General features: G+C 40.9%; 1 protein-coding gene across 6 annotated transcripts in view; it reads left to right on the forward strand.

Annotated features, from left to right (window-relative positions):
• Positions 1-15,635, forward strand: part of LOC133409520 (girdin-like) — a 72,058-nt gene that overhangs the window by 10,926 nt on the left and 45,497 nt on the right. For all 6 annotated transcript variants that reach the window (XM_061689638.1, XM_061689633.1, XM_061689635.1 and 3 more), the window contains exon 3: positions 1,465-1,573. In XM_061689638.1, coding sequence (XP_061545622.1) covers positions 1,465-1,573 — 109 coding nt within the window. The remainder of the gene's footprint in view (positions 1-1,464; positions 1,574-15,635) is intronic.

Here is a 15,635-nt window from a genome sequence, read left to right on the forward strand (position 1 = left end):
GCTAACGCGTGCATGTGTTTGTGCATGCCTGCATCTGTGCTCTCCGCCATGTGCAATGCGCAACGAAAATGTAAACGTTAAAGAATGTCAACTTTCCAATGTTATGGTTCAGTGTGGAGAAAAAACAAACGAACAATGATTGTGTTTTAGGAAGAGGTTTGATCTTAAGTGGAGGGCTATGTTCTTGAGCTAATGTCTGCATATATGCAAATGGTTGCCTTGGATGGCACTTTCCGAGGAATATGGATGCTGCGTGAATGTGTGGAGTGTTCACGACGCTCACTAAAACATGTTGACACCCATGATAATGTCAGTCGTCACCGCATGCTACCTTGGGCGACACGCACTTGAATCAACACCGGTGCCGCCAATGATAGCTGGGATAGGCTCCAGCACTCCCGCGACCCTTGTGAGGATAAGGTATCCATCCATCCATTTTCTACCGCTTACCCGAGGTCAGGTCGCGGGGGCAGTAGCTTTAGCAGGGACACCCAGACTTCCCTCTCCCCAGCCACTTCATCCAGCTCTTCCCAGGGGATCCCGAGGCGTTCACAGGCCAGCCGAAAGACGTAGTCCCTCCAGCGTGTCCTGGGTCGTCCCCGGGGTCTCCTCCCTGTGGGACGTGCCCGGAACACCTCACCAGGGAGGTGTCCGGGAGGCATCCGAATCAGATGCCCCAGCCACCTCATCTGGCTCCTCTCGATGTGGAGGAGCAGCGACCTCTACTTTGAGATCCTCCCGGATGACCGAGCTTCTCACCCTAGTGAGGATAAGCGGCTCAGAAAATGGATGGATGGACACGAGGAAGTGCTTAAAGGGTTAATAGATGGCTGAAAAGCACCATTGTGTGTCACTGATTGTTTTCCTCTAATAGTTGAATGTCTCCACCCAAGTCCATGCGGCTCATTGCCCGAGGTTATTCCAAGGCACTGTAAACAATTGTATGTTTGTGATGATGTCATCTGTGGTCAAGGATAGAGAGAGCCGCTTTCAATCGCTTTATTGAACAAACGGTACGAAAACAAACACGGAAAAAGCACTTAATACACTAGCTGCCGATGGCCGCAACTCGCACTAAGTCACTCAACATGCAGACTGGTAGCCTGCTAATGGGTTAGCCAAAGAACAGCCAGCCAACAATCATGCCCACGTCACTCACTAGCCCAGGCAATACCTTTTTAAAGCCCTACACACTTAAAGTCACAGATACAACAATAGCATGTGAGGAAAGAACGTGGACAAACAAAATACTTGCACCTCACACGCACGTAGTGTTTTAATAATGAAAAATAAATTTTTATCCAAGTAATCGATGCGATAATGGGTAGAACATTCGATTCTAAAAATATTCGATCACTGGAGCCCTACTCTGTTCAGTATCTGCTGTCCGATTTCAACATGGAACAAAGACAGTAAATGTTGACTCTGATTGAATGACATGATTTTATATATTTTTTCCACCAGCAATCCCAAAGCTACGGTGCAGAGGACCAACAAGAAGGTGAACAACGACCCCACGCTGCGAATCCAGAACCTTTCCATTCTCATCAGGCAGATCAAAACCTACTATCAGGTGGGAAAAACGTTTGTGTTTTCAGGCACCAACATGCTTTCATCATCCAGCATAAACCAATGGCCAAAAACCATACTGTTTTTTTCCAAGCTTTGAAGCTTTATTTTAATGTTGTAATTATGTTGCCGCGGCCACAGCTTTCCCACACTCGAGAACATGACCCATATCCTCAGGGGCCATGTCGAGGCTGCTGAAAGGTCACTTACTCATCTAGCAAAATGCATGCATTCATATAAAGAACAGCATGTAGGCACAAGATGCATCCTGTTAATTGGAGACGCATAAGGTATTTTTGTGTGTGTGTGTGTGCATGCATGTGCATGACATGTATGAAATACAGGGGAATCGGTGTATAATATTTGCAAAGAGAGAAATTGGATAAATTAATGACTTTCCTTTCTGCCCCGCTTTAAAGCGCCTTGTTGCTAACAATAGATTTAATAACCCAGTTATTAAAAGAAATAACTAAATAAAACATACAATGACAAGTAAAAAATATTAAAATCTCAGATAAAATCTCTTTTTTTTTCTTACATTTTAATAAAATATTTGTAAAATGTTCAACCAATTTTAAAAATGGGTCAATTTGACCTGCATATAACGTGGGTTTAGGAGTCCTGTCCCCCAAAAGACATTTGTCCATGCAGCTACCAAAAACATACACAATGTTTTATCCAACTTATTTTTTTTGTTTTTTTTCTAGATTAAAAAATGTTTTTTTAATTTTTTTTTTTAGTTAAAATGCACCAATCTGACAGCAATGCAGCAGGAAGTTTTAGGAAGTGTGTCCCCTGAAAATAATTTAATCCATTAAGTGTAGCTATCGTACACAGACATTATTATCCAACATTTGTAAACTTCAAAACGGGTCAATTTGACCCACAACGTAACGGGGGTGTAGAAGAGGTGTGCCCCTTAAAACAAACTTTTGTCTGTATACTATAAGATGCATGGACATGAATTTTATCCATTTATTTGTTGTTTGAAATAAATATAAAAATGTGTTAATTCAACCCACATCATAAGAGGGTTAAATTTCTACTCTTGAGTCTCAAACATCTTGTTAATCACTACCAAATCTCTTTAATTAAACAGCCAACACACAGTAGCTTCCTAAGAAAATGAATCACCGGTTGGATCGGCCTCTGTTAAAGGTTAAGCTCTGTGTTAAAGCCATAGTTTGTTTAGTGGTGAATCTAAAAGCTCTTGATCATTTTTTTCGTCACATTTGAAGAGCTCAAGGGAGGCTAAAGATTGTTTCTTTTAACACCTCTGCTTGGTTAATCTCATTGAGTGCTTGTCTTGTAGTTTGACGATGAGCAATGCAAGCAAACAATGAGCCTCATCTGTCTGCTCCGCTTGGTTTAATCCTCTCTGCTTGTCTCGCGGATCGCTGTGTTTTAACCATACGACCACTCGTGTGTCTGCAAGCTTAGCTTCACATTGACCACCGCCAGTTTAAAGTCCTCCCTCTTGGTGTGTGTCCCCATCAAAACAGTCCTACAGGGACTTAACAGGCGCTTTCAGACAACTCGCCCAAGCAGGAAATTGCGGTGTCCATGTGAAAGTGGCTGATGACCCTTTAGCCACCATGCGGTTAAGTTTGGTTTGGTCATGGTACGGTTACGTTAGGTGTATACTTTCATTGATCCCAAAGGAAATTGAGGTGTGAAACACTTAACAATGACTCGTGGTTGGTAACCCAAGAACGGTTGCTCCAATGTTGGATGGTGCAGTTGGGTTGTTCTGGTACGTTTTACTGTTTTTGGAAATTGAAATGGAAAATAATGCATACTTTACCCAACTCAGTTTGGGAGAAACATGAATTTTGATTAATGAACCAAAGTGCCTGTTAAAACTACAGTTTGTAGAGGCAGACCAAACTGGTTCTTATACTACTGGTTGGGGAACATGATGGGAAAATATAAGGAAATAATGGCATTGTACTCCCACACTTCTAGAAGGATGTTGACGCGTTTGTGGAGAATTTTTGTCTATTGATCCAAGGTGGAAGCAGACAGATGTTCAAAATGTCTCACACATTTGTAGAATTAAGATTCAGGGGCCACTAAGTGTTCAAGATATCTACCCCAGATTCACTGATGGATAGATTCTAAAACAATGTTACCTCAGCACCCTACTGATCCTGGTCACACTCCTGTTATGTTGTGGGTCAAATTGACCAATTTAAAAATATAAAAATGTTTGGGGGGAAAAAAAAACGTAAGGATCTGCTTGTTTTTTTTTTTTTTTTATATAAAAATTGATCCATGAACATTTTTGGTTTCCCAAAGAAACAAATTCAGCAGGAGGGTTAAAGTGGTTTACATGTACTTCCATCGATTCTAGAGTGTAAAAGTACATGCGTTTGTATTTTTGGGTGAGGGTGAATCGGTATGATACAGAAGAATACCACACAGATTTCAGTGACAATGTATTGTACCTTCCTACATATTTTTTTTTAGTTTCTCTGCTTCTCTGGATCAAAAAGCCAAGGTCTGCTTTCCTGTGGGGATTTTGGTCCCTTACTGGCTTTTCCGATTTCCGAGCCGCATGGCTGCAGATGGATCTCTTCTGCTTTCCAAGCTAATGGGCTTAACAGGTTTGCAGTTTACTGTACCACTCAGCATTCTGAGCCCACTCATGTCTGCTGCTGACTTTGTATGCTCGGCTGCCTTCTCCACTTCTTGATCATGTTTTTCAATTCAATTTACGTGTTGGTCTTTGATGGCGAGCACCCCGTCGTTGAAGTAACTATCCAGAAATGCACATGTGTGCTCTTTCTATTAAAGGCTTTATTGAATTAGAATGTTTCCTCTGGTGTTGGGAGAATATCTAATTCATTAACTCCTTTGGAACCACTAAAGGCAGACACTTGGGGACCTTCCTGAGACCCTCTTTGCTTCGACCCTCCCCCATTTCCTGCATGCCTCCGCTCTGCCCCTTCGCTCCCATAAGAAACAACCCTACCCTACTGCATGTTTATGCAGTCAATTTCCAGAGATGCAGAGACATCAACAATTCCCAATATTTTGGATTTTAATTAGACGTCAACGACAGCGTGTTAAATACGCATTAAAAGGGTCTGTAAGGCCCATTTTCTACCCCGCACGTTACCAACTCAGCTTTATTTCTTTGTTTCGATTGGCAAAAATACAAGGTACTGTTTTGGTACCTGGTCATTTGATCCAGTCCTGTGGAAGTAAGTAGCTAGTCGCTCATTGGTCCAGCAGATTTGTAACTTTTGAGGACGGACTGATGGAAATAGGATAATGTTAGCTTGGGTATTATACTCTACAGTCCCAGTTTGGTTGCTAATATCGGTTTTCTTTCTGCCCTCAGTCTCCTGTTAGATAAAATGTGTCTACCTTACCGCAGTCGTTCCGACTGATGTGTACAATGCAGTGTGATTGCCGTAGTTTCCCGTGGTGGGAAAAGTGGCATTGGAGGATGTGTGGGTTCAAAGTTATTAGGTTCCGTTTCAGCAGATTGCGTAGGAGGGCTTCAAGGTCTAGACGGGTTTCTTCACGCTTTGATTTAGGACTATGGTGTACAGATCAGTTTCAACCAGATGTGATCATATTACCGAGAAAGCGTGTTTCCGTCTCCCTATAACCTTACTTAGTCATATTTGAGCTGCACCGCGAAGTTTCAATGTGGGGGCCAAAAATAGGCCGGGCCACATTTTAATTTAGCGGCCTCTGGTTTTCTCCGGGGGCGTGCAATTATACAACTCCGGCCAGCTGAACTACATTCTTGTCTGCTTTTTTGTGGCCTGTCTCAGGAATCCCTTCGTCTTATATCTTCAAATCAGGGTCCTGTGACAGATGTAGCTACATTTCAGCTTATTGTGCTGAAAGCCGTTTGCTTGGATCTGCGGTTTCACTTTGGTTTTTGCTCACATTATCTAGAAAGCTTATACATGTTGCTTTTGGGAAATAAGAGGTGACATTTAGTCTTGAGACTGCTTCTTTTCTTCGGGGAGTGGTGTCAAAGGTTTGGAGCTCATTTTGTACACTTAACATTAGGAGCTTGGGGACAAACGTACGTTTTTTTTGGCCCGGTAACTGGAGCAGAAATGTTAATTTCAATCGGAAGAACCAGAAACCTCCAGAAGACTATTGTTTCGGTCGCAAGGAACATATTGTTAATTTAGTTTCTAGATGGTCAGTAAGATACTGATCAAAGAGAACTCTTTGGAAATGTTCAGCAACCTTGGTAAAGAGTCTGCTGGGAGGAACATATCTGATTGGATGACTGCTCAGTTTTAATTTGAAATTTCCAGTAGCCAGTAGGGGTCCCCCCCAAAAATCACTTTCCTTGGTTTTTAACGTCACATTTTGGTTCACATTGGTACAAAATGCAAAATATTATTTTTAACAGGAACATATTTAATGACAAAACTAAGTGCCACAGTAAATTGTCCAATAAATCAAATAATGTAGAGAACAACATTACACGGCAGCTTAAATGTTTTCTGATGGGGAAAGTGCACATTAAGTTTGTTCACTTCCTTCTTACATTTATGTTGGTGTGATGTCGTTGCAATCGAGTTGGAAAGTTTAACGGACTTCAAAGTATATTGTGAGCTAAGTCAACCCTTCGCCAGAGACTGAGCTGCACTGTATTTGTTTGCAGAGTAGATGTGGCTTACCTAATATGTTCCGTGTGAGAACGCTGTACGTCCCTGAACTGTACCGAAATATCCAAATACACGGTTATACCCTTCATAGCCAGCCTTGTTTTGCTGGATGTTCTTTTTACCACCACCCAGTAGATCGGAGGTGTAGTGCCGTTGATGTTATGTTGTTTTATTTTAAATTTTACCCCATGTAATCTGCCTAATTTGCATGACCTCCGTCCGTTTAGACAACAATGGGCCACAGGAACCTTTTAATTCCTTAAAACGAAGTATGAGGAAATGCAAGACCCAGGAACTTGATGCAGTTATTAAACCAGTAGGCAACATTATTAGTGTAGCTTGCAACCTACGCGTGACTACTTATTAAACCAGTAGGCAACATTATTAGTGTAGCTTGCAACCTACGCGTGAGTATGTAGCAGCAGAGTTGTCGTTCCTATCCTCTTTTTCTCTTTGAAACACAGCATTCATCCTGCTAATTTCCTTCCCAGATGTTTTTCCCTGCAGGTGTGCGAAGCAACTTAACTGCTAGCTGACGCATGCAATAGCAAAGTCTGCCTGAGCTTGCTGACCTCACAAAGACGCTCTGTTCATGTTTATAAAAAAAAAAAAAAAAAAAAAAAACTGAAAACAAAAACAATGTTCCATCACATTCCCTACACGTACCATACTTCTGCACAGCACTGCATGCTTGTGACTAAAATTATAGCCTCGTTATAGCAGCTTTTACCCACGAGTGATTATTTTTATATGAACTCGGTCACACTGTGTATACATTTTCCAATCAAGCCTGGAATTCCCCCATGCTGACTCGCTTCTTTCGGTGCGTCACAATAAAATCGGTTTATTAGGGCATGTGCTCGCCTGCCGCAGGGCAAATGTACGTGCTGTTATGCTCGCTCACATGCTCATCGCCACCGTTGCCAGTGATGATGCGGCAAGCGGCGAGGCCCCTCGACTGCTCGCTCAGAGTTTGGGGAAAACAGTGGAGTGGGATGAGATGTATTTATTTATTTTTTCTAAGGAGGATGAATCAAATTGAGCAAGCTGTGAAAACGAGTGTCGGGAGCCGTGACACGACTCAATGGGTTCTCTGTTTACGGCGGTACGGATATCGAGGCTGTAGACGGCTTGCCATCTCACGAATTTGCGGAGTAGCGTAAGAATACATGGTCACGCAGCACAAGAAGTCACGCTCAGTTTAGCGCTGCAACAATCTAATAACTCAATTTGATTACATGAAGCAAAATCTCCACCTGGAAGCTTCACAGGGATACAATTTCCAACACAAGACAATGTATCGATATTATCTAGTTTAATAGTCTAATATCGCTCAGAACGTATTGTAATGCTCCCCGCAAGTGGTCAAGAATGGACACAGCCGCCACTTTCAATCTCTTTATTAAACAAACGGTTAGAAAACAATCGCGTAATAAGCACATCCATACGTGAGCCACAGCCATGCCGACAGCCACAGCCATGCCGACAGCCATAAGTCACACCAAGTCACTAAATATGCAGACAAGCGGGTTGTCAAGATAACAGCTTGCCACACTCTCATTCGCTGACGCCCATGTCACTCACCAGGTCAGTCCGCACCTTTTAAAGCCCTACCACACTCAGTCACAGATACTACAGTGAACATGAGGATGGCAAGTCCAAGTGGACAACAATAATACCTGCATCTCACGCGCACGTTGAAAAATACATTTTTATCCAATTAATTGATGGGATAATTAGTAAAATTCTCGATTTTAAAAAATATTCAACAGCTGCACCCCTAGCTCAGTTACCGCTTTACTTACTTTTTTATTTTTTCTATTTGAATGAATTGAATTTAAATGACAGATTTAGTAGCACATTTGATGTACTAGATAGTCACAACTGCAACTTTAGTGAAAAGGAGAGCCCAGAGGGGGGTGAGGAAGAGGAAGGGGGTGAGTGGGCGGATGGTATCAGGATTACCCCAGTCCACCTGCCCCCTCTACCTTGGTGAGCAGCAGCTTGTTCAGCCTTGAGGGGTGTAGAGGGGAGGACGTAATAAAAAGCTCTTTGGCTGATGCATAACACCAGAGAACAAAAGAAACGTGCTGCAAAACGGCTCGTTTTCTCCTCTTCGCATAGAACATCAAGTCGGCTCCATCTGGACCACTCGGGACCCCCTGTATGCTGCTCTTTTCAGCGGACATACCTATTACCACTATGGACTTTATTCATCAGCGCACTTAAACATAACGAGGAGTCAGATAGACATGGACACCTTTTACTAATGTTATTTTTTTAATGCTTTTGAAGGAGACATACAATTTATTTCCGTTTAAAATAGTTGCCAGGTGTCTTTACATGTCTAAGAATTATGGCGCACAATACATTGCAATATTTAAAGTGTCATGGCGGCCCCCTCTCCTTCAAGTATAGTTTAATGGGATTTTATTTGTTTTATAAGCGTTTCAGAAAGTGAATGGATGGGATATTTGTCACTGAATGTGAGTGTGAAGCTACCTCTTAGAAGCGGAGTTAATTGCTCGAGTTTTCTTGGGCGGAGAAACTTGGCGTGGGGGCGGTATTATGTAAATTAGTTGAATTCTTACGTCTTACTTCCCTCACAGACACATTTTAAGATATAAGCAGCTCATTAATAAATTACTTAGTAGTTCAATTTCACACTTTCTGGGTGGGCCGGAACTCCAGAGACCCAACTATCTGAATACGAGCAATTAAAAAGGAATTGTTCTATATGTCCCTCCCATAGCTTACCTTTGTTGTCTGTCCAACAGCAACACTGCCTTTTGTGGAGCAATTGTTAGATCAGGTGTCAAGTGGGTTTTCTGTGGAAGTGTGTGTTTGTGTGTATTTGGACAAAAAGAGGAAGCGCCTTACTTCTCTTTGTTGGTGATGGAGTTTGCAAGGAGAAGTACCCCAGAGAGGTGTGTGTGCGTGCGTGTGTGTTTGCACATGTATTGCACTGTACTGTATGTATTAGCACATGCGGAGCTTATACTCCCTGTCTTCTCACCCCCGTTCCTATGGCAACAGCGCTCCGTGGGGCTGCAGAATGGGTGTGATTCATGCTTTTAAGGGTTCAGACACGCACGCGCGTACATGCACATACACGCACGAGGAGCGGCACAATTATCCCCCCTGTTAAAGCGATACGCCGTTAGCGGAAGTGGGAGGAAAGGTGGGGGGGGGCTCAGTATGTGCGTTAAGGAGACGGGGCTCCCTGTGAGACGGAAACAGTGGAGAACCTGTCCACTGACACATTTAGTAGCACAGGCATCCACACATGCACAAGTTCTATTTAATAGCATACTTTGGATGTATTTTTATTTTTTTTTTAGTGATCCCTAAATACGATCTCCCTAAAACCTAGCCAGTTGTGCCTCCTGGAAAGTTAAACTAAATCAGCCCCTGATAACCAGTTTGTGGCTGGAGATGTATATCCACGACAGCATGCACAAAAAACTCTTAAGGATACACGCACGGAATTGAACAGGAAGTCAGCCAATAAATGAACCAGTCAAGCTCTTAAGAAAAAACGTTGATTGTCGGTTTATTTTGTGAAAAACTCAAGACTCTACGCAATACGTATCACAATATAAATGTAATTATTATACTACTCGCAACAGTGTAGGGGAATCCCGAATCCCTGTTGTAATACTGTACATTTGTGTGTTTTTGTCTGCAGTGACAAACGAGCATCTCTGTATCCTCACACATAAATAGCTTTCCCCCTCAAAAGGCTGACACCTGACAATATGTTTGATTGGCTTGCTACGTTATTTATTATTAACCATTACACCAACCATAAATCAAGCAAGGCAGTCGGCGCTATTGTGTTCTGACATGTCTCCCTTGTACCAACACACCTCTTCATCAATGTGTGTAAACCTCTCTATGGGGCTGTGATTCCTGCTGAAATCAATAAGATGGAAATATATAGTCAGCACAGAGGGGAAGAAATATGTGGAAGAGGGTGAAAAGGAGGGGTCGTGCTTGGACTGGGAAGTGATGGAAGAAAGATTTCATCCTCCCCCTCCTCTCCCCTCTATTTGTCTTTGCGACTCCGTCCTTTAATAGACACCATGGCTGTGCACTGAATCACTTCATATCCACTATGTAGTGCCCCTATAGTTTGCCATTTGGTAGTGCTGTTCAAATGCGTAGTGAGTATAAATTCTCCCCTATATACTGTAGTTCCCTGAATGCATCCTGAAAAGTGCTGAACAATCTATGGCCGCAAGAAAAGCAATTTATCCCATGATTCACTGCGACGATACATCATTTCCGGGGTATTGTTTGATTTTCAGCACAAGACATTCATGAGTTGTCAAGTCAATTTTATTTCATTCTCAACAGAAAGCTCTTTACACATTGAGCAGGTCAAGAACTCCTCATATATATATATATATATATATATATACATGTATATATATATATGTGTATATATATATATATATATATATATATATATATATATATATATATATATATATATATATATATATATATATATATATATATATATATATACATGTATGTATATATATATATATATATATACATGTATGTGTATATATATATATGTGTATATATATATGTATATATATATGTGTATATATATATATGTGTATATGTATATATATATATATATGTGTGTGTATATATACATGTATATGTGTGTATGTATGTATATATATATGTGTGTGTATATATGTGTGTATGTATGTATATATGTGTGTATATATGTGTATGTATATATGTGTGTATATATGTGTATGTGTGTGTGTGTGTGTGTGTGCAGGACTGTATATAAGAAATAAAACTGAACCATGAATCATTACTAACTGTGGGCCTGTGAAGCCCTTCGAGAGATGTTTGTGATGAAGGACTATACAAATAAACTTGACATGACGAAACCCACGAGTAAGCAATGGGTGACGGAGGCATGAAAAACCTCAAACAAAGACCAGGCTTTGCGAGGGGACGAGAGAACGATGGGCACGACAACAGCCGTATCAGCAACCGTAATTAGTTCCAAGATGACAGAAAGATCTCTAGCGTGAAAATATCTTCAACTCAACAACGCTAATATTTTTTCCTTTTGTGACACCTATGAAACAGCAAAACTAGACTGAGAGGGCTTTTGATGACAAATTCATTTATTTCCAGATAGACAACTGATAAATGTGTTGAGTGATGCTGACTCACTGCATGGTTTGAGTTGAATGCCAGTGGCTTTTTTACATGCCATTCATCCTTCACTTCATAAACTGCGTCATTTCTTTTTTTTACGATTGGAACACACACTTTCTACTACCTACCGTGAACACGTACTCTGTTTATACCATACATACAGTATACATTGTCGAGTATGAGGTGACTTCCATCATTTTGGCATTTCTCTCCCTCATAATCGATGTGACAAGCGGAGATTCACGGTCTAATCTTGGTCAAGGTGCTTTTATTGTCAATTCTTCAATATGCGTAACACATACAGAGGATTGAAATTACAGGTACTCAAGGGCCTGCGGTGCTACAAAAACTAATAGAAATATCAATATAAAAAGCTAAATAAACTATGATATATACAGTTTTAAAAGTATCAATTGAATTTGCAATATCAAAGATCAGGTGACGTGTCCAACATAATCAAGGTCAGAGAACCAAGGCAAATAAGACATATAAATTAGATGACATAATCTTCTCAAAAATTGTGCTAATCTCAAATCCAAAGCGATCCGACACTGCCATCTATAATGATGAAACCACTGTAATGACTAGTGGTTTAATAACCTGAATATCATTGAAATCTCAGAAACCCTGTGCCACGCCTATCTGTTGAAAAACGTACTGACGTTTGACGTTTATATACTGACGTTTGACGTTTATATACGTTGGTGGCAGTAAATGGTTGGATTCCACTTGACGAATATATATACACTAATCTTAAAACAGTATAATGTTATCTGAATTAATTTCTTTGTTCAATATTTATTACGGAAGGTCCAGAGGCTGATGTTGATCCAGTATGTTGTAATTATGTGACAGCAATAACATAATTAACGGAAGTAGTGTTCCAAAATTATGTTATTGGACTGATGATTGGACAATATAGTCCACGATATAGAAAAATCCCACTATCACGAGTAGAGGGTAAGGATTAGGGAATGAGTGAGTGATTCCGAACGCAGCCCATGAGAAGTAAGACGGACATTGCGGCGTGAGGAAGGAAGGCGTGTGCACACGTGTTTGCCTTTTTGGTATTAGCGGCGCATCACCATGACACCCTCGCTTTTCTCGCTCTCTCTTCCTCCCGCATTGGCCATGTTTTATGCATGAGAGCTGCTAAACCCGTGCCCCGGATAATCCAAGAGAAATATGAGGCATCTGTGTTTTAGCTGTCGTATTAGTCTGCTGCTAATCCTTGAAGCGTTTTATTCCTTCCTGCCTTTCACATTGGAAGTTGCCAGAAGGTGCTGCATCAGGAGATGCATTAGACATTTGATCAAAACAAATCAACCTCATCGGACCTTTGTTGTTACTTATAAGTACTTATAACTCTGCATTTGCAAAAGAAAATGCACTTTGTGTATGGGGACCTACCACTTACAAAGGCTACATAGAAAAAAACTTGCTCTCTCTGAAAGTGATGTTAAATAAAACGGGTTTTTTTTTTCAACATTATCAGCATGCTACTCCCACATTCGCTTGGTAATAATTAGCCCCGCCTCTCTGTCCAAGATTCTTGGAGGTTTCTGATTGAGGCTCATTTTGGGAAATTCCTTAGTAGGAGCACTGGAATTCGCCCCAAATGGCTTCTTCAAACCAAAATGGCTGACTTCCTGTTCACTTTCAAGCCTGGGTCTTTGAGTTTTTGTTCTTGTATTCATTTTGTAATTGAAATCTTTGCTCTGTATCAAATCCAAAATTCTCATTAGAAAGCCACACAGATGTACAAAAAGCACATTAAATTTTGTCTGGAGTGGGCTAACATACTTATTTGAATCTGGGTTAGATATAATTGCAAATAACACATTCCAGCACTGTTACATCATTCATATTAGTAAAGAAGACAAACTATTTGATCTTTTTTAACCAATTCCAGGCCAATATTGAAGGAATGTGTTTAGAATTGAGTCTGTCTTAATGCTTAAGCCTTGTCTTGTGAAATCCTCATATTTAGCAAAAAGCACCTGATCTAAAAGTCACAGTGTTGTATTGTCCTCACGACACCAAATATTTGACTGTACTATAGATGTATGTATGAGTGTCTTCAACTCAATTTTGGTGGCGTGCAGGGTCCGACGGGTTAAAATGCGCCACTTACTTAAACATATGCTGCTATTGACGTGAACAGGTGGGACTGTTGACGCTGTGGCTACAGGCAGGGGGACAGGTGGTGGTTGGCAACCCCAAAAAGGTCCAGTGGCAGCTTTCTCCTCTGAGCTGACTCAGCATTTTCTATAAAGCACAACTGTGGAGAGAGAGAACATTGGTGCAGGAAGATGATGTAACCACAGTTGTTTGCTTTTGTGAAGTATTAAAGGCTTTTTGTCTAGTCTGTGACAGCATGTCTAGCTCAAGGTACACAAAATTTCGGGGATTTCAATAGATTTACAATCTATTGTGTCGTACTAGTGTTTATAGTAGATATAGATATTTTTGAATTATTAAATTGTAAACTACGAAGTAAAACTAATTCCTTATCTGTTTTGATTTCTGTGGGAACCCGTATTTATTAATCCTTACTAATTCTTATTTTTATAATCTCATGTTTAGTACTGCTACTTGATACTTTTGCATGTTTGGAATAGGAAATTTTATGTTACCTAAGGCGCACTTTTTACTCTGGTTGAAATCTGTCTGTTTTGAGGGGCGATCCTGTCTCATGGAAATGAGCAACTGCTCACTCCAACCACTCTACTGCGGGGCCAATGCGAAGTGCAGTTACACAGGTACCTGTTGAACCTAGAGCCTAAAATTGCGAAGCACATACAAGCCCCTTGTAAAGACAGTAAAAGCATCGGATTCTATTTTAACTCATTGAGGCGGCACTTCCTCACTTACACAAATACGGCCCATGTGATCATACTGTACATGGATTTCATTAAATTTTTTTTGGTCCACTTTTTCCACGCTCTGGTCATGGAGTTCAATACTGGCCTTACAACAAATCACAGGTTGCCAATATGCTAAAAAGAGTGCAGTACGGCTCCATTCTCTTGCCAGATTGTCTTCGTCCATCTGTCGCTTGAATGTAAGTGGGGCACAGAGTTCACTTCTCTTATGTAATCAACTTTTTTTGTTTTATTTCTGTCACGGTGTCAAATCCTAAACCAGGAAATGTTTTAGACACTAACAGAACCGGGGGGGTGTTTGTGTTTGCAACTGTTCCCAATGCAATTTCAATGCCAGGAAGGAACAGTCACATGTATTGTATAGGTGGTCCAAACAAGACCCACTTACTGTATGAGGTGACCACAGACTGTGGCAACATGAAGCAATGCAAATTTTGACATTTCAGGTACTTTTAAACAATTTTTCACGATAACTTAGTAGGCTATTGTCTGAAAACCTTTTGAACGATTGTGTACTTGTAACTATTTCCTACCTACGTCACTGCAACTTTGCTCTAAATGCTATATTTTGATATAATTTAAGTAACAAAAGTAATTTTAAATAAAAAGAGTAATTCCAACAAAATTAGTGCTTTTTCCTAATAATTTAAAATTGTTTTTGTAGGAAATCCTACTAAATTACCATGGGAAGGGGTTATTTGACATCTCCAATATCCATAAATTGCTGGTCAGAGTAACACACGAGGCATACTCAATTAACTATATCAAGCTTATTTTTTTTAGAATATTAACCTCCACCAATGAGTTTCTCAGTAGTCCTGGGCACCTTTTGTCAGTTATTTAAGGGAAGCATCACAGATGTGTGCCCCTGCCCCACCCCACCCCACCCCCAGTCAGGTAATGCAATGTATATAGCAGATGGTTACAACAGGCGGTGGACCTGAAACTGCTTTCTTACATGAAATATTCAAATTAGCTGACCATCTACCTGAAAAGCCTACAGAAAAGCTCACCAGTAAGGTGCATCTTTGTCTTTGCGCTTGTCCCTCCATGTTTGTGTATGTGTTGATCTGGCAGGAAGTCGCCTCTCCGCTCCTTGTCGCATGTTCCCACCCATTTCCCGTTGGAATTGTCCTGACCTGGGATTAACCCCGCTTCAACTGACTTGAATGGACAAAAAAGAGGTTCCGAACCATGTGGAAGGATGTGGCGGTATACCGGACAGTGTAGTAATTGTGCGTGTGCGTCATCTAATGGTTTCCTTTGAGTTTTCGTGATTGACGTGTGAATGACTCGGGGGGGCTGTGGCAGAAAACCCACACCAGCAATTCAACCCATA

Source organism: Phycodurus eques, chromosome 11 (assembly GCF_024500275.1).
Source record: "Phycodurus eques isolate BA_2022a chromosome 11, UOR_Pequ_1.1, whole genome shotgun sequence".
Lineage (NCBI taxonomy): Eukaryota > Metazoa > Chordata > Actinopteri > Syngnathiformes > Syngnathidae > Phycodurus > Phycodurus eques.